Source organism: Megascapheus bottae, chromosome 15 (assembly GCF_031878675.1).
Source record: "Megascapheus bottae isolate mThoBot1 chromosome 15, mThoBot2.hap1, whole genome shotgun sequence".
Classification (NCBI taxonomy): Eukaryota; Metazoa; Chordata; class Mammalia; order Rodentia; family Geomyidae; genus Megascapheus; species Megascapheus bottae.
The window spans coordinates 4,953,042-4,976,451 of record NC_143523.1 but is presented as its reverse complement, the minus strand read 5'-3'; the positions used below and the strand labels follow the sequence as shown (position 1 = coordinate 4,976,451).

At 39.6% G+C, this 23,410-nt stretch overlaps 1 protein-coding gene across 5 annotated transcripts in view; it reads left to right on the top strand.

The window, feature by feature from the left end:
• The window catches only part of Fank1 (fibronectin type III and ankyrin repeat domains 1), a 73,124-nt gene that overhangs the window by 16,378 nt on the left and 33,336 nt on the right, over positions 1 to 23,410 (top strand). For 2 of the 5 annotated variants that reach the window (XM_090345630.1, XM_090345628.1), the window contains exon 1: positions 16,287 to 16,408. The exons of 1 other annotated variant lie outside the window; for it this stretch is intronic. In XM_090345630.1, the coding sequence (XP_090201756.1) occupies positions 16,330 to 16,408 (79 nt within the window). In that variant the 5' untranslated portion in view covers positions 16,287 to 16,329. Of the gene's footprint in view, positions 1 to 16,273; positions 16,409 to 23,410 lie in introns of those variants that run through there. 2 more of the 5 variants (XM_090345632.1, XM_090345627.1) reach the window with 2 other exon arrangements.

The following is a 23,410-nucleotide window of genomic DNA, read 5'->3' as shown; positions in this document are numbered from 1 at the left end:
TTGTGTTTTTGATGTTGGCCTTGTGTTCTTGATGTTTGCTTGTTTGTTTCTCGCTTGTGCCAATATGAGGACCTGAACTTAGTGCCTGGGTGCTATCCTTTAGCTTTTTCCTCTCAAGGGTGGCACTCTACCACTTAAACCACACCCCCACCTCTGTATTTTCAGTTGTTAATTTGCGATAAGGGTTTGTGGGCTTTTCTGCTCCTGCTCAGGCAGGAAAACAATGCTTTGGGTTTTTTTTTCTTTAAATCTATATTTCATTGATTTCTGTCCTAATCTTTATTATTTCTTTCTATCCCCTGGATTTGGGTTTGGTTTCCTTTTATTTTTCTATGAGTTTGAGGTGCATTATTGGAGTGTTAATGTGAGATTTATTATTTTTCTGGCATGTGCACTCAAAGCTATAGGCATTTTTCTTAGAACTGCCTTTGTAATGTCTCCAAGATTCTAATAGGTTGTGTTTTCATTTTCACTGAAATTTAGAATTGTGAATTTTCTCTTTTTATGTCTTTGATAACTCACTTATCATTTATCAATGGATTGTTCGGTCTCTGAGTCTGAATATTTTCAGTGGTTTCTATTGTTATGAGCCTCTAATTTTATTCTGTTATGATCTGACTACTGAAAGTGGTGACTTAAGTTTTCTTAGATTTGCTAAGATTTGCTTTATGCTCTAGAATATGATCTATCTTGGAGAATGTCCCATGGGCTGCTGCGAATAATATGTATTATATAGCTGTATTATGGAATAAATGAAATATTCCATATAGTCTAGTAGGTCCAGTTGGCCTGTAGTGTCATTTAAATCTGAGGGTTGAGTTTTTGCCTGAGTAACCTATTGGTGAGAATGAGGGGTTTCAATCTCCAACTACCCATGTTTTTAGGGTTAATATGTGTTTGTGAGTCCAGTAGTGTTTGATAACAAAGTTGGTTGTCTCAAGCATTGGTTGCATAGAGGTTAAGAATTTTTACTGGAGATGTCTCTTTATTAATATGAAGTGATCTTCTTTGTCTCTTCTAATTTTGATTTGAAATCTACTTACATATGAGTATAGCTATTCCTGACTGCTTTCAAGGTCCATTTGCTTGAAAGACCTTTGTCCAACTTTTCATTCTAAGCAACTCTTTGTTTTTGTCAGAAAGACGTACTTCTTTTAGATAGTGGATGGTTAAGTCTTTACTTTTGAACCAGCTCTCAATTCTGTGTTTTTGACTAGAGAATTGAGTAATTGAGATTGAGTGCTTGAATTGAAAGGCATGTAGCATGTAGTAGATCCTGCCATTTCCCTCCAAATTTTAGTTTTTATTACCTCCTATTCCTATATATTTGCTCATCTTTCAGGATATCTTTGCTTACTTCTGTCATGTTTTTTTGATGCCTTCTGTTTGCAGGATTTCTTTGAGTATCTTCAGAAGTTTGGATTTAGTGGCAATAATTATTTTAATTTTTATTTATCTTAGAATGTTTTTATTGTAGGATTGAAAAATTTACTTAATAGAGAATTCTAGGATGGCATTTATTTACTTTCAGTGCTTAAAAATACATCATTTCAAGGCTTCCTTGATTTTGTGGTTTCTATGGAGAAACCTGTTATTCTAATAGGTTTTTCCATGTAAGCATGATTTCTTGCCCTCTGTGTTTAAGATTTAACTACACTATCTTTCTGGTCTTGTCTATGAGGTGTTCTAAAAGCCTCTGATACCTTGTCGGGCTTCTCTTTTCCAAGGTTTTGAAAGTTTTGTGGTGTTGAGTATGTTTTATCCCTCTAGATAACCCTTTTTTCTTCTTCCATACCTGGATGATATAAATTTTGTCTGTTAATTGACTCCTCAAGTACTTGCAAGTTCATTTCACAGTCCTTTGATACTTTTCCCTGTGTGTTCTTCTACACTTTCTAGTATATCTGCTCTGTCTTCAAGTCCAGGGAGACTGCTCTTCTCTGTGCTGCAGAGGAGCTCAACTTGCCTTCTTATTTCTTGGCCTTCACCTTATTATTTCTCAGGACTTCTATCCCATTACTGAGGCTCTGTTTCATGTCTTGCCTTGGCTTAATTTGTTTATCTGTATAATCTTTGTATTCTTTTATCTGTTTAACTATATTCTTTTTGAGCTCATTTAGCCCTGTCTGTATTCACTGGAAATTCATTTAGCTTTTTATCTATGTTCTCACAAAGTTCCTTTCTTTGTCACTTCATTCTAATTACTTTTAAGTCTACAGTCTAATAATAATTTTCTGCGCTTTAATGAATAAATGGAAGCTCTTCATAAAGGTCTGAATTGGGACTATGAAGTTTATTTAAAAAACTTGTCTGAAATTGTTTTTTAAAATACATTCCAGTTCAAATGGCATATTTAAGTCCTGCTAACTTTAAAAATATTGAGGTAGCTAATATAAAGACATTATTTATTTATGGTTTCTATTTTTTTAATGTTGCTAATCTTTGAATTTAGGGCCTCAAGCTTGCTAGATAGATGCTCTGAACTTCACTCTTTAAAATGTGTCAAATTCTGTAACTTTTTATACAGTATTGCAATAATCACACTACTCTCTAGTTTCAGACATTTTCATCACCTGGCTGAGAAATTCCATATTGTATTAGCAGTTGTTCATCAGTTATCCCTTCCTTACCTCCTGGCATCTACTCTGTAGAACACTTTTATATGAACAACATTATACTGTCTGTAGTATTGTAAACCTTAGGTTTTTGTATAAACTATCTGAGTCTTGTTTGTGCTTGTTCTCCTTTGAGTCGTAGCAAATAGATCCTAGAAGCTTGAAAATGCTGTGTACTTGAGCTACAATATGACAATCCTTCATAATGGGCAAATCACCTCATTCTTCTTTGATGCTTGAAAGGAAATCCAAGTTGATTTGAGTGTTTAGATGCAATAGAGAAATAGAAGAAGGATGTGTAACTCCTGCAAAATCTGAAGTAGGCCACACTTGAAGTACCAATTGGCCAAGCTTCTTCCAGAGTGTATGTTAAGTACTTGCTAATGTTTCAGAAGAGCAAGTGCTGAAAATGTCATTCCCTCTTCTAATAGACATCCTGCCATAAAATTGCCCGCAAATGCACAATACAGGTTAAAGCTATCTGGAGCTCATTCTGTTAACAGCAAAGCTACCTTCGGACCATTCTTATGTGTGCTTTAATTTCTGGTGACGTTTGATATAGTGAAATCTTGGTTTTCTGTGTGACAAATGGATTTTCTGTCGTGATGTAGTGCACAGTAATGTTATACCCAGTGCAGTTTGTTATTGTAGCATTTGCAGTGATGGTAATACTTGGGTTTTGGTTTCGGCTTAAAAACTGATTTTTCTGAGGGGCACTGCATCCTGCCTTGGGCCCATGAATTAACTAAGAGCAAGAGAAAAGATGGTCATCCCTTCTTTCATGTTGTATTTGTCTTTGCTCTCAGCCATTTTGCAATCACCTTTGTTCCAGGAAAAGCAAGCCTGACTGGTAACATGTCCATGAAAAGACTAGCACTGCTCTAAGGAGCATGAGAGCCTCACAGAGAAGATTGCTGTCTCTTGGTGAGGACAAGTGCCTGTGATGATCAAGCTCTACCCGGAGCCGAAAATTTCCTGTAATGCTATAGCTGCACCCTGCAGAGGAAGAGCCATCTCACAGGAACCAGACCACTCCCCTCGAGGGAAGAATCAAGACAGAGATAATGGCTGACCATAACACATTTGTAGGTGCATTGAGTCACACCTTTTTGTCCCCTGCCCCAAATTCTTTGCATCAACCTATAGCTCATATCTGTGCCCCGAAGATAGCTGAAGGTGTACTGAAGTCTACCCGTGGCTTCCCTGCACCACACAATGCACCTCCTTTCTCTGCCCTTCACTATGTCTTTTTATTTGTGCATAGATGTGAGTGACTGGACCTCACAAATGGAAGCCCAGGAGTTTTATTTATTTATTTCAATTTCATTTATTTACGTGATTTGTCACTTAATCTTGTGTTTTCCTTGTTGCAATAAATTGGGGTGGTAGGTGTGGCTCAGCTGGTGGAATGCCAGCCAGTGAGTGAATGCACCAGTCTTGGGCCTAAAAGAAAAGTAAAATAAATAATTTTGGAATAAGTTTGTATACCAACTTATTTTTTGTCACTTGCAGAGCTAGAACAAGGCTAGTGCTCTACCACTTAAGCCACAGCACCACTTCTGTTTGTTTTTGCCAGTCTTGGGGCTTGAACTCAGGGCCTGGGCACTATACTTGGACACATTTTTGCTCAAGGCTAGGGCTCTGCCACTTGAGCCACAGCACCAGGGTTTCACGTATGTAGACTACACTAGACTACACTCCTGCCCCCAATTCTGGTTTTTGAGCGATTAATTGGAGATAAGAGTCTCATGGAGACTTTTCTTCTTGGTGTGGCTTTAAATTGCGATCCTCAGATCTCAATCTCTTGAGTAGCTCTTTTTACTCTTAATAGTTTTCCAGAAACTTGTGTTAAAAACCGATGAAACTAAGCTCTTAGTCCAGACCTATCCCTGAGATTTCTGTGATTTGTAGAGTACTATTTCTTGTTTTGTTTTGATTTTGCATGTTTTTGTGGTTTTAGAGACAGAATTCAGAGTCTTGCACATGCTGAAAGGCACCATGTTGGTTTTTTTTTCCTGGTCCGTCGTGGGGCTTGGACTCTGGGCCTGGGCATTGTCACTGAGGTCTTCAGCTCAAGGCTACCACCCTACCCCTTGGGCCACAGCGCCACTTCCCGTCAATTGCTTCTTAACTGAAAACCTTTCATTACCCTCCACTGCCTGTATATTTTTTCTTTTCTGTATATGAAGCCAATGCTGAAAAATATTTCAGTTCATTTATGTGTAGCCCAAATAGCCAGAGCCTCTTGCTGTTCTGCAATAGCTTCTTGGGAACTTTCCATATATATATATAATCCAGTTGAAAAACTGTGCTAATGTGTATTTTGTTAAAAATATTTAATAATTCAACAAAAATTGTATTTATTTTTCACTGTGGGATAGACTAGCCAAGCTCATACAATGATTTGTTCATATTTGCTTATTCTCTAACGGAAACACATTTAAACAAATCCTTTATAAATTCTGCTTGACGTATTGCAAATCGGAATCATGATTTTGGATTTATTGCACTTCTGTGAATGCTTTCTTGTAACAAGCCAGTACAAGAGTTCACTGTGACCATGGTACTGATCACATTCATTAGAATGAGACTATCTTGATAAACATTATGGTGGCTTTCTAGAAAATTCTTGTTTCCTGTTTGGAGAGTAATCAGATTTTTCACCATCTTATTTATCTCTTCTGTTTCCCCTGCAATTATCTATATTTTCTTGGCTATCATGATTCTTTTTGAAAAAAATTGTGCATACTATCTCAGCCATCCAGAACTTGCTCCCCTTGTTTCACAACATTGAACATTTTTGAAGCTATTGTTGGTCTTTGTTCCTTTAATTTTGCTGCTTGGCTTCATTGGAAATTCTTTATATTGAATTTAAATTTTGGACCAATCAATAATTGTAGAAAATGGATCTGAAGTTAAGGCATACTAGAGCAATTCAAATGCATTTAAATTTTTCCCATGTGTTCAGTTGAGCCCCCTATGGTGTAATCAAATTATTCATAAGTTGCAAACATTGAATTATCACAGAGATATGTATAGGAGTTTCTTATTAGAAAATTTGTTTCTTCAGGCTACTTCACTGTACTGGTGGCAATTTTCCATGCTTTTATCTGGAACTGTCAGACTTTATAATGAATTGAGGTGTGATAAGGAATACATAAGTCACCAAACTGTCCTCAGACATGATTACCATTCATAGTAATAGTAGGTGTTGCATGATTTACTGCACAAAATGTGTGATGTCTCGAAGACTGCGGGTACTATTTGCGGAGTATCTTATCTGACAGGTGAGAGCTTCAGTTTTAATTAGATACCAATGAGGATCAGACCTGTTGATTAAATTTTAGATTGTAATCTTCAAAACAATTTCCTCAGATTAGCTGTCAATATATTTATTGAAAACTTTGTTCACTGAAGTGCCTGTTAGGCAATATGGCCTGTCACTGTATGATGGGGAATAAACACTGCAGGTGGCAGGAGAGTCTCTGGAAGTCTCTGCTATAAAGTGGATAGCAGTCCCTCAATTGCACACAAAGACACTGTGAGCTGCATAGAACTATTCTGCTAAGCCAAACTCAGTATATTCTCAGTCCTCCTCATTTTAGTGACATACCTTCAATATCATGAGTGCCAACAAGGAGGAACATGGGATGAGAAAAGAGCTTTTTTGAATACCTGCAGTTTAAACATTGTTTGCAAATTTCACAAAAAATTGACCTTGTGAACACACTTATCATTTGTACCTTAAAAAAACACCCATGAACCCAAGAAACCGGAGATTTAGTCTTTATTAGCATCATAGCAAATATCACTGTAGGGTCTTTCCTCCCACATCTGTAGTGAACCTGGGCTTAGATCTGCAGCATTTGTCAATCCATGATGCAAGCAACTCATCTCTGTACCAGAGACTATTCTGCATGTCTCCTCCTGCAGAGCTGTCCCCAGCAGCTCTGCCCACCTTGTATCTGGTGGACATGGTGCCTTGGGCCTATCACAAGGGCAAGAAGGACTTTTCTATAAGGAGGATGGATTTCTTTTGGGGACTAGATTCCTGGGCCAGGTATAGTTGAATCTTCTCAATTCTGACTCCCTAGTCAGTCAAAGTCTGTCATCCATGAGGCTTACAACAAGTGTATCGAGCCTTTGTAGTTGATTGTGTGTGTGTGTGCACGCGTGTGTGTGTATGTATAAATATCCACTAGAGATGAAGTATGAAACCAAATTCTTAAAACTTCACTAAAAATAAGATGCAGCAAATTTGAGCATTCGTATGTTGTAGAAATTCTTGTCAAGCAAAGCAGTTATTGACATATATATGTCAATATATATATATATATATATATGTCTTTTTTTTTTTTTAACCAGGCTTGGAGCTTGAACTCAGAGCCTGGGCACTGTCCCTGAGATTGTTTTGCTCAAGACTTGCACTCTACCACTTGAGCCACAGTGCCAATTCTGGCCTTTCCTGCTTATGTGTTGCTAAGGAATCAAGCCCTGGGCTTCATGCATGCTATGTAAGCACTCTACTACCAAGCCTCATTCCCAGCCCCCGGTTGACATATTTTTATCTTCTTCTCATTTGAGTTCAACATGTGGCTGGCAATTTGTAAACTTACAGATCTTACACATGCAGAAAGACATTTTCCTGGAGCTGTGTCCTGACCTAGGTTAATCCCCATCTCCTCCAGTAATGGTTCAGAGTTGCCTTAGCTCACCCAAGGGCCCCACTGTAAACCCCAAAGCTTGCATAAAAATAATTTTGGCAAGGTTTTCTGGGTCTGTGAGTATACTGAAAATAACTGAACTGTATGCTTTAAATCAGTGAATTTATAGTGTGTGATTAAATCTCAAAGCTTTTGTCTTAGAAGAGATACTTCTGTGCTCTGACTCAGTAAGAAATACATGCTATTTGTAATAGATGATAGAGGGAAGTGTGGACACCAAAGCGTTCCTTTCGGGCCACAAACATTTCCACCCATTTTCCCAACAGCTCAGGCACCATCTTGGCAGACACCTGGGCTCTGAGGCAGATCAGGCTGGTGGACGCCTTCTGTTCCTCTCCTGAGGAAGGGCACCCCAAAGTTGTTTGTGGCTGTCCCTCCAGCTCTCTGCAATGCCCTCTGTGGAGCAGAGCAGTGTCTTGCAGGAGGTGGACCCTGATCCTCTCCCAGGAAACAGCTGTGTTTCTGAGCAGTGAGATCGCTTCATCTGGCGTGGCTGAGCTCTAAAGCCGGGCAACTTGGTCTGGATATTTATTACTGTGCAAATCAGAAAATGAGTCTTAGGAAATTGAGAATTTAAAAGTAAAATCAGTGCAGGTTTTCTTGAAACTCCAGAAACATTTCACTAAATATTTTCCCTTATATTATGTACATAAAAATAGAGAAATGGTAATTCATCCAAGAATATTTATTTAAACATGAAAACCTAGTTAAAAGAAACAGCTACCTTAAGACAGCACTAGCAGAAATCAATCACTTCTGTATTTTTAAAACCAATTGCTTTGCTTGACAAGAGTTTCTACAACATACTAATATTCACATTTTGATGCATCTTATTTGTAATGAAGTTTAAATAAGAAGTTGATTTCATGCTTCATCTCAAGTGATTATCTACTAAGCAAACCAAGTTTACCCATATAGGAAGAGACTCTGTGTGTGTGTGTATTTGTGTATGTACATGTGTACATGTTATGGTAGGGAGAATTTAAAGCATTTAAGGGTTTGACAGCTTTCAAGTCAAATGAACTGTGACTTATCTTGGATATGACAGAGGGCACATTCATGTAGGCTCACAATTTAAAATTAGAACCAGGAAGAAATGGACACTGTGGTAGAGAAGCTCACTGTCACACTGTGTGACGAGGAGGTTGGGTGTGCCATGTGAGACAAGCATCTTGTATAATATTAGCAACCAAAACATACACAGTACTATTATGGCACTTTTGTGGGGGATGGTGAAAGAGGGCAAAAGCCAAGACAGGCATTGGATATATTTGGAAGGGGATTTGAGGTAATGTTTATTGAGCATCTCTCTTTAGAAAAGCAAAGGATCAAAGGCTTTCTTAAAGACTGAACATAATATGATTTATTGGAGGTGTCCCTTGCCTGTAAGACTCCATATATAATTCAAGTTATACCATTATAGAAAATAGGAAGGTGCAGACAGATTTATTGTCAGATAGGGTAACTTTAACTGCTTTCCTACCCAAGATCAAATTGGATTTTTTTTTTACTTTGGATCAAAGATTTTGTTGGTTTTGCAGAAAATATGGCACAGGTCCATAAAATATATTTATTAAATATGGTTGCAATAGTATAAAGTAATTGAAGAATTTTTAAAGTTAGGGCTAGACAATTTTAACATAGTTTAAACGTTCAGTGATGGACTCTCAGCTGGTTAGGAAAATACCTGACAAATTAGGGGGAACATAGTTCTATTTATTGTTTTATTCATAGATATGAACGGTTTGAAGAGATTTCAGTACATTTCTATATTTGTTAATGTTGTATATAATCAGAATTAACCACCTTTGTTACTATTTCCATTTTCATGCAAATGGCATAATTTTATTCTATATCATCTATATCTGAATCCTTGACATCATCAATATCTATATATGATCCAAGTTTCTGTATCTGTCTGGAAAATGATGTTGATAAACAAGGAGAACACACGCTTGTTATAAACTTGCAGAAGGTTATGTCTTACAGAGTACAAACTTCCAATGTGCAGTGAATCTTTTCCTCTAATACTTGCTCAAGGGTTTAAAGTAAGCATCCTTAACTTATTAATCTTTATTCAGATAATATCATTGTGTACAAGACTCTTACAGCAATACTGTATGGTTTGAATGTGGAAGACCCCCTGTAGGCTTGTGTGATAACAGCATAGTTCCCTAGCTGGTGATTTTGTAGTGCTATTTGGAGAGGTTTTAGAAACTTGAAGAGGTGGAATCTGGCTGGGGGAAGTACAGAGTATGTCAGCAGGGGCAGTCCTTGGACCTGTCTTCCTTCTGTTTCTCTCTCCTCTTGTCTCTCTCACCTCTCTCTACTTTTTCCTGTTTCCCTCCCCCTCCCTTTCTCTGTTTCCTGTTCACTAAGAAGCAGGGAGCAGCTTTTGCCACAAGCACCCAGTGCTGTGGTATTTGACATGGGGCTCAGTAAACATGGATAGAATTCTCTGCCCCATGAACCAAAATAAATCCTTCCTCACTCATATTATCTCTTGGTATACTGATCACTTCTTAGCCAGGGTGTGGTAACTAATAGGTATCTGTTTCTATCTCTATCCTGTGCTTCTGTCAAATATGTTTCATTAACTTCACAGTACATTGTGGTTATTTTAACTAGGCAGACAACAGATTTTATATTTACCCCATGTATTTGCTCCCCGCCCCTTTTAGCAATTTTTTTCCCTAGATTCATATGTCATATATTTTCTCTTCTGCCTGAGACAGTTTCATTTGACAGTTTTTATACAGTTCAAGTGTTCTGATAAGGAGTTGTAAAGTTTTTAGGGTTCCCCTTATTTTTTATTTTATTTTTTATATTTTTTCACAGAATAGAAGGCTATATTGTTAAAATAATTACATTGAACTTGGAGCTCACTGAATCACTTTCAAATTCCAATGCTTGTTTGGAAGCTATTTATATATATATTTTAAATAAAAGTTCTCATTGTGTGTTTATAATCTTCCCTGATTAAAAGCATATACATCCATAATCCCTGAGCCCAGCAAATGTATATCCCTAAATCCCTAAGTGAGTTTTTCTTCTTTTTTCATATATTTTTTATTGTAATTAATAGAAGGGTTATATTATATTCACCAGGTAGAAGGTGCATTACTTCACATACATTGATACCCTTTCTCATGTCTTAGTCCCCATTTCCATCCCACTACTCCTGCCCCTTATCTTGTTTTCTACCCTTCCCTATCTGATTTCAAATAACCAAATATGCATATATAAATATATCAGATAACAAGGTGAAATACTGTAATAATATGAGATAACCAAGGACAGCAAAAGAGATGAGAGAGAACATAGTACATTAAGTACAACAATCACTCATTATATAGCTTTTGTTTCTATATCCTAGAGGTCCTTTCATTTAGTGTCATACTATATGGCCTTATGTATGTAGGTTTTGTTCTATTGTAAATCTCTGCTAGGAGAGCCCAAGGTTTCTACTGATTATGACAAATGAGGGAAACCATTGAGCCTAAGTTCCTTTGAGTCTGGCTTACTTCACTTAATATGAATTTTTCTAAGTCTTTCCATTTCCTTACAAATGGGGCCATGTCGTTCTTTCTGACAGCAACATAGAATTCCATTGTGTATAAATACTACATCTTGTTGATCTACTCATCAACTGAGGGGCATCTAGGTTGGTTCCATATCTTTGCTATGGTAAATAGTGCTGGAATGAACATCATTGTGCTAGTGGATTTAGTATGCCCTTGTTTCTGGACGATTGGGTAAATGCCAAGTAGTGGAATTGCTGGGTCATAGGAGAGCTCTATGTTTAGTCTTTTGAGGAACTGCCATACCGCTTTCCATAGTGGTTGAATGAGTTTGCATTCCCACCAACAGTGTAGTAGTGATCCCTCCTGGTCACATCCCCTCCAGCATCTGTTGTTATTAGTTTTCCTGATCCTGGCCATTCTAACTGGAGTGAGGTGGAATCTTAGAGTTGTTTTGATTTGCATTTCTTTTATGACCAGAGATGTTGAGCATTTCTTCATGTGTCTATAGGCCATTTTTATTTCTTCTTCAGAGAAGACTTTAAGTCTTTGGCCCATCTTTTAATGGGATGGTTGTTTCTTTGGAGATTAGTTTTGGAGTGATTCAATTTTTTGAGCTGTTGCTATATTTTAGATATGAGGCCTTTGTCCGTTATATGGTTAGTGAAGATCTTCTCCCACTCTGTAGGCTTTCTAGTTAATTTGCTAGCTATGTCCTTTGCCTTACAGAAGCTTTGCAGTTTAATGTAGTCCCACTTATGCAGCCTTTCTCTGATTTGTTGTGTTTCTTGGTCCTTATTAAGAGAGTTTCAACCTGTGCCAAGGAAACCTAGTGTATCTCCTATTTCTTCTTGTAAAGTTTTCAGTGTATCTGCTTTTATCTCGAAGTCTTTGATCCATTTGGAGTTAATCCTGGTGCATGGTGATAAAGAAGGATTCAACTTTAGTTTTCTGCAGGTGCTTAACCAGTTCTTCCAGCACCACTTGTTGAAGAGGCTGTCTTTCTTCCATTTTATTTTTTTGGCTCCCTTATCAATGATTAGGTGGCCATAGGTCTGTGGGTTAATATTTGGGTCCTCAGTTCTATTCCATTGGTCTTCAGGCCTGTTCTTGTGCCAGTACCAAGCTGTTTAGGATCCTTTCTTTGGTCTCTATTGATCCTGTATGGATTATAATGTGGTGGTGGGATGTTCTTTTCTGGTCAGGTCTGTTTGGGGTTCTAAAAGCTTCTTGTATCTGGATGGGCCTGCCCTTCTGGATATTTGAGAAGTTCTCTGAGATGATTCCCTGAAGTATATTTCCAATACCATTAACCTCTTTCTCCAAGCCTTCTTCAATACCAGTTAGCCTTAAATTAGGTTTGTTAATTGTATCTTGGATCTCCTGAAGCATTCTCTCTTATTTCCTAGATTTGGTTTGACTCATTTTCTGTTCTTTCTCTATAAGAACTAGGTTATCTTTAACCCTGGAGATTCTTTCTTCTGCATTGTCTAATCTGCTATCAATACTTTCTACTTTATTCTTCATCTCCCTTCCTTCCAGTTGCTCAGTTCTGATGCTTTGCATCTCTTGTTTTAGATTGTGTATGGACTCCTTTAACTCCTTGATTTCCATTTGAGTGAATAGCTTAGCAGCTTTATTCTCATTGGACATTTCTTGGAGTTTGGTCAGCTTTTTGTTTGTGGATTCTATGAATTCATCCATTTTTTTGGTAAATTCTTTATTCTGGCCTCCTTTGTGGCTTCCTCACATTCATATATCACCTTCTTTATGGTTTCATCTTGTTTAGATATGGCTTCCTCACGTATCTCTTTCTGTATGTTTTCAGACTTTTCATTAATCATGTTTTTTTTTTTTGCCAGTCCTGGGCTTGAGCTCAGGGCCTGAGCACTGTCCTTGGACTTTCTCAAGGCTAGAGCTCTACCACTTGAGCCTCAGCACCACTTCCAGCTTTTTTTTTTCTATGTATGTGGTACCGAGGAATCGAACCTGGGTCTTCATGCATGCTAGGCAAGCACTTTAACCACTAGGCCAAACTCCCGGCCCCTCATTAATCATGTTTATCAATTACATTTGAATAGCATTTACAGGATTCTCATCTAGTTTTGCCATTGACTGCTCCATTGCTTGTTTATATTGGGTGGGAGATGCTATTCCTTGATTTGCAATTTTTCTTGAGTTTCTTGCTCTGCCCATTTGAAAATGGGAGCAAGATTAACACTTCATAAGATTACAAATTTTAAGATATAATCAACCTAGAGCTCTTTAGCTGGCCAGACAATAGATGTTCACAATTTTAGATTGGTATTATCACTCTCTCTCTCTGTTTGTGCACTTACAGACAAATCTAATATCACCACCGATCACAGTTTTATGACCAAAAAAAAAAAAAAAACCAAACCCTCAATCCAATCTCTATTGTATTTAAGTCCCTCTGGACCTACAGTATAATTGAACACCTAGATATAGAATATTGCTCAACCACCATCAACTGTAGATCCATGCATCATAAAAGTTGAAGGATGAACAGAGGACCAGAGATAGGAAAATAGTATGAAAGACAAGAGGGGAGGTAAGAAAAGAGTAATGTAGGAGTGTAAGATTAATATAGTAATGAAGAAGAGGGATAGCATAAGGATAACTGACCTAGGGGGATAGAAAGATAAAATAGTTGAGTACAAAGAAAAAATAAGATAAAACTTATGAAAATGAGAGTAATAAGAATATATAAAGAAAAGAGAAAGGTGTATATATAGGAGAGTTCAATGATAAAAAATTTCAAAAAGTAAAAAAAAAGAAAAAAAAAGAAAAAAGGTGGGGGGAGATCATACACAATTGTGAGTTCTTAGACAAGAAATACTAGGGTTAAGAACCCAGACATTAAAAATCAGGTGACTGTATCAATAAACATATCATTTGTATCCAGTCTGTACCCAGTGCTGCCACTGCATTTCTAGGAATGACCACAATGACAGAAAGAAAGTGGAAAAAAAAAAAGAATCATAACATTTAAAAACAAAAGAAAAGGTGGAGGTAAAATGGAAAAAAAATAAATAAATAAGAACACAGGGCCGGGAGTTTGGCCTAGTGGTTGAGTGCTTGCCTAGCATGCACGAAGACCCAGGTTCAAATCCTTGGTACCACATACATAGAAAAAAAGCCAGAAGTGGTGCTGAGGCTCAAGTGGTAGAGCTCTGGCCTTGAGAAAGTCCAAGGACAGTGCTCAGGCCCTGAGCTCAAGCCCAGGACTGGCAAAAAAAAAAAAAAAAAAGAAAAAAAAATAAGAACACATAAAAATGTGAATGAAAAAAGGTAGAAAAAAAGGGGGGGGTTATTCTTTAGTTTGTTTTTATTTTTTTTGGAGGGGGACAGGATAAGAATTTATGTCTCCACTAAATTCGGGATCCAAACACTTAAAGTTTTTTTCTCTTGCGATTTGGCTTTGTGGTTTTTCTGGTCAGTTTGCTTGATTGGGCAGAGAAAAAGAATGGTGGAGCCCCACCCAGGGGAGGAACTTCTGCTAGCGCTGGGGCGGACATCCCGCTAAGCTGTTCCTGGGAAAGCCTTTGCCCTCTTGAAAGATGGCGCTGCCAGCACCACTTCTCAGGCTCCAGGTGGTTTGGCCGGGTCTTTGCCAGCTGTCAAGATGGCTCTGCTCTTGGCTGGCTGGGGAGGGGATTCCTTCCCAATGCTGTTCTGAGAGCAGAAGTGGAAACTTGTCCACGGAGGTTCTCACAAATTGCTGGATTTTCTGGTTCTGAAACTGGCAGATCCCCGCCATGGCCAGGTGATGGCCCTGGGCTCGGGCAGGCTCTGTCTGGCTCTGTCTGGAGCCGGCAGGTCTGCGCTCCTGAGAAGCATTGTCTGCTGTGGTTCCGGAGGGAGGCTTTGTCTCCGAGGTGGCTCCAAGTGGCTGGCACAGCTGCACACTGTCTTCTTGTGCTGGTTTCCTGCCTTTCTCCTCTCAGACTGAGATCTCTGTGGTGCTAAAGCTTCCTTAGGATGGATCTTTGGGAATGAACTTTCCCTGACGATACTAGAACTGGTATCTTGGTGAGAGCTCAGAAAGACTCACACTGAACCGCCGCCATCTTCCGCTGATCTCTCCTCCCCTTACTTTTTAAATGAAAGCATTTGTCACTGCATAAAGTATTTTAGGTTAATGCTTATTGAGTTCTTTCCACCGTGCTCACCTTGCATGTTTCTGAGCAGAGGTCTGCTGTCAGTCTCTGCACCTCTGCCTCTCCCTCTCTCCTGTCGCCACATGGTAATTTATAATGCCGTTCATAGAGTTCTCACAGAATCCTCTCCTCATTACTAATAACTTACATGTACATGGTATGCTTGTTATTAATAGCAGTACATTATTAACTGAAGTCCATATTTTATTCAGCTGTCCTCAGTTTTCACTCACTGTCTGTGTCTTGTCCCATGATCCCATTCAGAATGCCATGTGACACAGTTGTCATGTCTTGTCTCCTTAAGTTCCTCTAGCCTGTAACAGTTTCTCAGAGTCTCCTTTCTTGACTATGACAATTTTTGGGAGGGGTTATTTGATGTTTTTGGTGGGTCCAAGACCAAGTCTAGAACTCAGTCCCTGCTGCATTTGCTCATTGGATAGCGCTCTACAAACTGAGATATATCTCCATCCGCTAGAGTGATTTTTTTTTTTTTGCCAGTCATGGGACTTGAACTTCAAGGCCTAGGCACTGTCTCTGAGCTGAAGACTAGTGTTCTACCACTTTGAGCCTTAGTGCCATTTCTGGTTTTCTGGAGGTTAATTGCAGATATGTGTCTCACAGGCTTTCCTGCCTGGGCTGGCTTCAAACTGTGATCCTTATTCCAGCCACCTGAGTAGCTAGGATTACAGGTGTGAGCCACCAGTGGCTGGCCTTTTATAGGGTATTTTTGGAGGAGGACTACAAAAGTGGCCTCATTACATCAAATTGGAGATATATGCTACGAGTAAGACATGTCACTGCTGCAAATTTGTCCAGTGTCTGCATGGTGACCTTTCCCATCTCTTTTCTCCCATGCTATGCTCTGAAGGACTCTACCACTGCTTGACGAGTGAGTGGAAACCACACTGCACCTCCATGGTGGAGGTGTTAATAAAAATTAGGTATAATTCACCTGTGTGGAGTTTTGTGTTTCTCATGTCTCTTTACTCATTTATTTACATCAGTACAGACTCATGGACTTTTTTGTATTTTCAGTTATAATCTGATATGTATTTACTCATTCACATTGTCTAGTTCTGGCCTCTTAGAGTTATTGAAGTTTATCTTGTGCCCCTTGACCTACCCCAACCATGGTGGGGAGTGGCTTTAAACTTGGAGAGTGAGGCATTCAGAAAAATTTGGCACTAAAATGCTTCTGACTCATTTTGTATTATTTCTTATCTCATTTCTAGATTCAGCTATTCCTCTCAGGAATTTTGGTTTCTTTAGTTGAAGAATAATATGTGAAATGAAGACCTGCATGCTAGACGCTACCCTGCCTGTCACACTGTTTACAGGCTCCCTCAGTGGACAGAAGGAGGAAATAGGTGCATATATAGTAACCCTCATAGGGTTCTGTGACACATGTATATCTCAGTTAAGCAAAGCACACGGACTTCTCCACTCCCACCTGGCTTATACAGAGCTGCCACTCTAACAATGAGGCCGACTGCCACCCACTCACCCACCCCGCATCCCACAGCCTGCCACCTGCCCACTTACCTGCCACCCTTTCCAGTGTTCCCCACAGTGGCAGTGGCATGCTAACCTGTACCCATGGGGGTCAGAAGGTCAGCTACAGCTCAGGTCTTGCTTCCAGTTTCCTTTGTCTTTGGGGCTGGCCTTCTTTCCCAGAGCTATTTGGGGCGGACCCTCCCCCTACTTCAGTGCATTTGTAAAGCAGATTATTTGGTCATATTTTACATTTGATCTTGAGAGTCCTCACCCCACTAAATTGTCTTTTAAAGTTTGCATACTTCAGGCTTCATTCTTTTTATGTCAAATGCAGTGTTGTATATTCATCCACATGAGACTTTTGTCATTTTCACAAAACAACTGACAAACAACTTCATAAAAGAGAGCTTAATCTTGGCCCATGAGTTTCAGAGGTTCTGGTCCCCGCTAACCAGCTTCCAGGTCCTGTGCTCTGTGAGGCAGCGCTCAGGGTGGTAGGCATGTGGGGTACAGGTGGCCCAGGACAAGATGATGTCCCCAGAGCATGCTCTACAGTCACCTACTTCCTCCACCTGGGTCCTCTGCCATGGCCTTCCCTGTGTCCCCAAGCAGCACCACCAGCTGGGTACCAAGCTGCCCACACAGGCACCTGTGGGAGACAGTTCATTTCCAAACCAGTTTTATCTTTCCAGAACAGAATATAGTTAGGGTTATATACATATGTCATTGTTACATGGGCTGCCTTACCCTTGTCTTTTCGTGAGTTGCCAGCTCTCCCTCCCTCCCTCTATCCCTCCCTCCCTCTCTTCCTTTCTTTTGTCATGTTGTAATATATCATTCACAGTTGGGAAGCATCACTGTTTCTTCATTAGTTATTGAAGGGACCCATTGCTTCCAAATTTTGGCAATTATGAATAAAAATGCAAACATTTACAGGTAAATGTGTATATCTTGTGTGTTGAGGTATCTATTCAGGTCTTAATTTCTTAGGTTCTTGTCTTGTAGCTGGATTTTAAGAGTTCTTTGCATAATTTGGATGTTTTCTATCAAAGTTTCTATACATTTTTTTAACTTGGAAAGTATACTTGTTTTCCAGTCCTGGGGCTTGAACTGCGGGCCTGAGCACTGTCCTTGGACTTTCTCAAGGCTAGAGCTCTACCACTTGAGCCATAGCATTACTTCTGGATTTTTCTTTTCTTTTCTTTTCTTTTTTTGCCAGTCCTGGGCTTGGGCTCAGGGCTTGAGCACTGTCCTTGGACTTTCTCAAGGCTAGAGCTCTACCACTTGAGCCTCAGCACCACTTCCCGGCTTTTTTCTATGTATGTGGTACCGAGGAATCGAACCCGGGTCTTCATGCATGCTAGGCAAGCACTTTAACCACTAGGCCAAACTCCCGGCCTACTTCTGGATTTTTCTATGTATGTGGTACCAAGGAATTGAACCCAGGTCTTCATGCATGCCAGGCAAGCACTCTACCACTAGGCTAAACTCCCAGACCCCTCTTTTTTTTAAAAAATAAAAAAAATTGGGAGTTTTGAAAGGAATACCCATACTATAATGAGACAGTAACTAAAATGAGGGGTTGAAGATAACTTCAAGTTGGGTCTCCAGACATTTCTGGGGATTTAGTGAGAGTAGAGAAAGAAGGAGGAGGGACACAATACCTGATGGGACATTTAAAAAGATGGATTTGTACTCTAGCTAGATCAAAGTGGTACCTTTGTTACTTAGTGCAGAGACGGGAAGTAAATCTATTTTCAGACTGTGTTTTATGCATGGGGAAAGACTTTTCCAAAGGACAATGATATAGTAGCTGCCTTTGAGTATTCCATGCAGAACAGTTTTCGTTAGTTTGCCACAAAAGGGCTGAGTATGAATCCTGGCTGTTGAGACACTCTCCTTCGAGCTAGGGAGTGGAGGGATAGGAGAGCAGTCCCAAAGGAGGAGTGTGGGATTTACTCTGTAGGACTGACAAACGCGAAGAGCAGTGCCCATTATTTAAAATTAATATCCAATTTATGGTCTTGGTTCTTTCTACAATGACTATGAATATGTAATTTGTTTTTCCTGGTATGCCCTGGTAACCTGTTTAGAATGAAGGGAGTTCAGAAGATTTATGGTGCCAAATTTGTCTTTATATAGCAAGTTTACCTGACATTTGTTTGTTCTTTTCTTTTTATTACAAACCATTGTAGAGAGCTGCTGGAGAGGCAGTTTCTAAAGAAACTAGCTACATTGTGTGGAAGATATCGTGGGTCAATATTAAGACAATTATGTTTTTAATACAAATTATGACTCAAATGATTGAATTTGTCAAGGATATGCTAATGATGAGGGTTATGTTGATGATGAGATATTCTCTGGAGGGATCAGATTATTACTTGTTGTACTACCTTATTGCTCTTAAAGTGGAATCTAGGTTTGTATTTTTACTGGACCAGACTGCAGAGCATGGTACTGTTATCAGAAATTGAGGTTGTATCTGTTCTTTCTTGCTCTCTCTGGGCTTGAGTTCAAATGTCCCCCACCAATCCTTTTGCTTTACTTCAGTGGTTATGACTGCTTTGGGCAGGCAAGGGGTGTCTTCTGAGGACTGCAGACTCCAGAAGGGCTGGTACTGATGGCTTAGTCTTATCCCTGCCAGTAGTTGGCAGAGGCCTAGCAGAATTGTGTTCCCAGAGATAGTGAGAACAATAGAATGGAGAATGGCAGAATGTTGGGTAGAGGAGAAAATCAGCAATAAGTGAAATCTAAGGCAGTTTTGTGTGTGTGTATGTGTGTAAATGTTTAATTGCCCTTTAGTATTGTATCCCATGCTAGAAAATTCTTTCAAAATACCTGAGATCAGAATATAGTATTACATTTTATCTGTGGGAAAAAGAGGGGTTCCTAACAGTGTGCTTGAGTTGTATTACACAAGCTTTCGGCAGGTTTTCTTGGAAGGCAACTAAGTAGCCTCAGAGTTGGCGACAGTGTCACATGCTGGAGGATGATATGCCTGAACCGGAAGATGGGCTCATGGGATTTGACACGCACGGCAGGACCCTAGGAGCCTCTGCTTGTATGCAGCTAGCTGATGTCTGTTTCCACTGCAGTCTAAAGGCTGAGTGCTGAGAACTGTGGGATAAAATGTGATGTTATCGTCCATGTGCGTATTCATCTGGTATGGTTAAATGCATCACAGCAAAACCTGGGGAATATTTAAATTAGGTAAGATCGGTTAAAGTCCAACATGGAGTGACCCAGACGAGAGAAGTGAAGGACTCTCAGTTCATTTCCTCAGGGTTCTCGCTGTCTAGTCAGATGGCAGGGCCACTGGAATGTGGAAAACATTAAAGTTGCATCACTTTCATGCATATCTGAATTTGAAACTGAACGGCTCTGTAATATATTTTGTGTGTGTGTGTGTGTGTGTGTGTGTGTGTGTGTGTGTGTGTGTGTGTGTATACTAGTTCTGGGGCTTGAACTCAATACTGGGCACTGTTGTGTTCAAGGCTAGTGTTCTACCACTTGAGCCATCTGTCCACTTTTGGCTTTTTTTGGTAGTTAATTGGAGATAAGAATCTTGCCAGCTTTTCTGTCCTAGCTGACTTCAAACTTGAACCTGCAGATGTCAGCCTCATGGGTAGCTAGGATCTCAGGCATAAGCCATCAGTGTTCAGCATCTTCCTTTTCCTTTAATATGATGATGGAATTAAATTTATCCAGGAAAGTCAATTGTAGTTTTACCTCCAAGTCGTCAGTTTGTAGACATGAATCTTTCATTAGCTGAATTTAGCGGTGATGAACATTTACAATTTTTTATACTGTCTACCTCTGTGCTTGCTCATTTCATCTGTTCAGGTTTTACCGGACTGCACTTCAAAAAAGCAGTGAAACAGCTTGGTAAAATTAAACTTATTCCAGTTGTCTTAGTTTTAAAAGAAAGGAAAAGCTTTCATCACCATGACCATTTTGATATTTGATTTGAAAATTCCTTCTTTAGTATTGGTTCATGGCAAACGTTTTTGATACTTTAAAAGTCCAAAATGTGGGAACGCCTATGATTTCCCTGGCATGTTGGTTTTGAATGTGTTTTTGATTTCTGGCTGCCATAAACATCTGGCCAGGCAGTGATAAATGAACTCTGCTGTTCTCTATACAGCGGGCCCTCAGTGAACTGCTACCCTCTTCATGGGCCGAGATGCAGATGGTCCTTGCCAGTGAGACTGATGTTAGTAAACTGCCAGTGTTTTCTTTCCTTAATTTTGTATTGGTGCTCAGGAACGCAAATGTGCCTGGGGTATGTCTTTATATAGTAAATACAGTCACAGGCCTTCTGTGTTCATAACCTCCCGCTTTTCATGCGACCTATCACAGTACTCATCTCAGTACTGATTCCACACACTGATTCTCTTAGAGCTTTTGTTGCTACTTGTTTTGCTTCTACTAAGTACCATGCTGGCCTTGAACACACAATCCTTTCTTTTTACTTCCAGAGTGCTGGGATTAGGTGTGTACTGCTTTGCCCAGCTTTAAGTTTGGAAGTAATTGTCAACTGTTTATCATAAGGATACTTTGACCTCAAGAAACTAAATCTTCAGTGTTAATAATCCAGTTAATAAATGGGCAAAGGGGCTAAATAGAGACTTCTCAGAAGTAAAAATGGCCAATAGTCACAGAAATGCTCAATGTCTCAAGCCATAAAGGAAATGCAAAGCAAAATGACATTGAGATTACATCTCACCTCTGTTGAAATGGCCATTATCAAGAATACAAACAACAACAGATGCTGGAGACAGTGAATGTGAGGGGAAGAAACATTAATATACGAATGGTGGGAATATAAATAGTATAGCCACTCAGGAAAGCAGTATGGAGATTCCTCAAAAAAATTAAACTTAGAATTACCATAGGATCCAGCAATACCATTCCTGGGCATTTATCCAAAAGACTACAAGTCAGGATACAATAAAGCCATTTGTGCAATCATATTAATGGCTGCACTATTTTCCAACTATAGAAACAGCCCAGATACCCTTCTATAGATGAGTGGATCAAGAAAATGTGTTGTATATATATTCATTCACTAGAAAAAATGGCATTATGTCATTTGCAGAGGGAGATGGAACCTGGAAGAAATTAAGTCAGACTCAGAAAGACAAGGATACATGTTTTCTCTCTTATGTGGATGTTATATCTAATTTATAAATATACATGTAAATGTATACAAGGTTGTATGCATATGAACTAAAATAGAGTATTTGTAGGTAAACTGTAATGGTGCAACACCTCTGAACAACCAATAGCTTAACAAAATTAACACCAGGAATCTGGAACTTGAGCTGTAGTGGGAGGGGTGAAGTCAAAGTAAGGAGTAAACAAATGGAGAGAAAGGGTAGGGGAATGCAGTCATGAAATTCTATATATGAGTGTATTAATCATTCTCTAAAGTCATTTAAAATATTGAGGACACTGATAGAGTGAAGCTGTTTACTGAAGCTTTGCAGAGGTCTGCACTTATACCTCTAGTCTGGAGTCATAGCCTTTCTGGTGTGCTTCCCCTATGCGTTGAGAGCCACCATGCTGCTTTTTCAGGGCAACCCACGGACGGAGCCCTTCTGCTGCTCTACCACTAGCTTGGAAAAGGCATAATGGCATAAGGTTCTCTTCTCGGCGTTGTGTAATAACACCCTTAAAAAAGCTTCTCAGCAGGGCAGGGAATTTGGCCTAGTGGTAAGCGTGCTTGGCTAGCATGCCCAAAGATCTGGGCTTGATTCCTTGGAGAAAAGCTGGAAGTGGTGCTGTGGCCCAAGTGGTAAGGCTCTAGCCTTGAGAAAGCCCAAGGACAGTGCTCAGGCCCTGAGTTCAGTCCCCAGGACTGGCAAAAAAAAAAAAAAAAGCTTATCAGCAAAGCACATTTATCATTTCTCATATAACTCTCACTTTGTCCCCATACCCACCACCCCTGAACTTCATTCAAACCATTGCTTGTCTGTTCTTAATATTTAAAAATTGCATTGAAGTTTCAAGGTCAAGTTAGCTCATAGGTTAAAGCTGATTTAGAATAAATGGTGTGAGGAAATCCTGAGCATGAGCCAATAAGGGGTAGATTTTCCATCCCAGGTCAGCATCTCGTGTATGTGTTATTAAGAGACAGAAGGGTTCAGAGTTAGCCAGACCATCTGTGGGTTTTGTTTTTTGTTTTTGATCAGTTGTGGGGCTTGAACTCTGGGTCTGGGCATTGTCCCTGATCTCTTCAGCTCAAGGTTACGGCCCTACCCCTTGAGCCACAGCGCCACTTCTGTTTTCGGGTAGTTAATTGGAGATAAGAGTCTCATGGACTTTCATGCCTGGACTAGCTTTGAACTGTGATCTTCAGATCTCAGCCTCCAGAGTACTTAGGATTACAGGCATGAGCCACCGACCTTGCAGACGCCATCTCTGAATACTGGTTCTGCCAATTAACTCCGTGTGACCTTGGGAAAGTTACTTAACATCTCTATGACTCCATTGTTAGCTACTGCAATAATAAAACCCCCTACATCACAGATTGATATTAGATGTGGTGAAAGTTAAATGAATAAGAAAGGCAGTTACAGACGGCCAAGTCTGCTGCTCTTGTCCTCCTCCAGAAAGTGGGCCTTGGCTAGCTGCTTCTGCCAGCTTCCATGTCTCAGGCTTCTCCCTGTCATTGTGATATTTGCCAATGGCCTTTTAAGATGTATGTTTTAGAGTCCTAAAAAAGCATCATTATATATATATATATATATGTGCAGATTATGGTGAGAACAACAGCACTGGGCAGTGTGACTTAGTTCGGTAGTTCGGTAGTACTGCCTAGCTAGCTCTGGAGTTCAAACCCTAGTAAGAGAATTTTATAAAAGAAAACACAA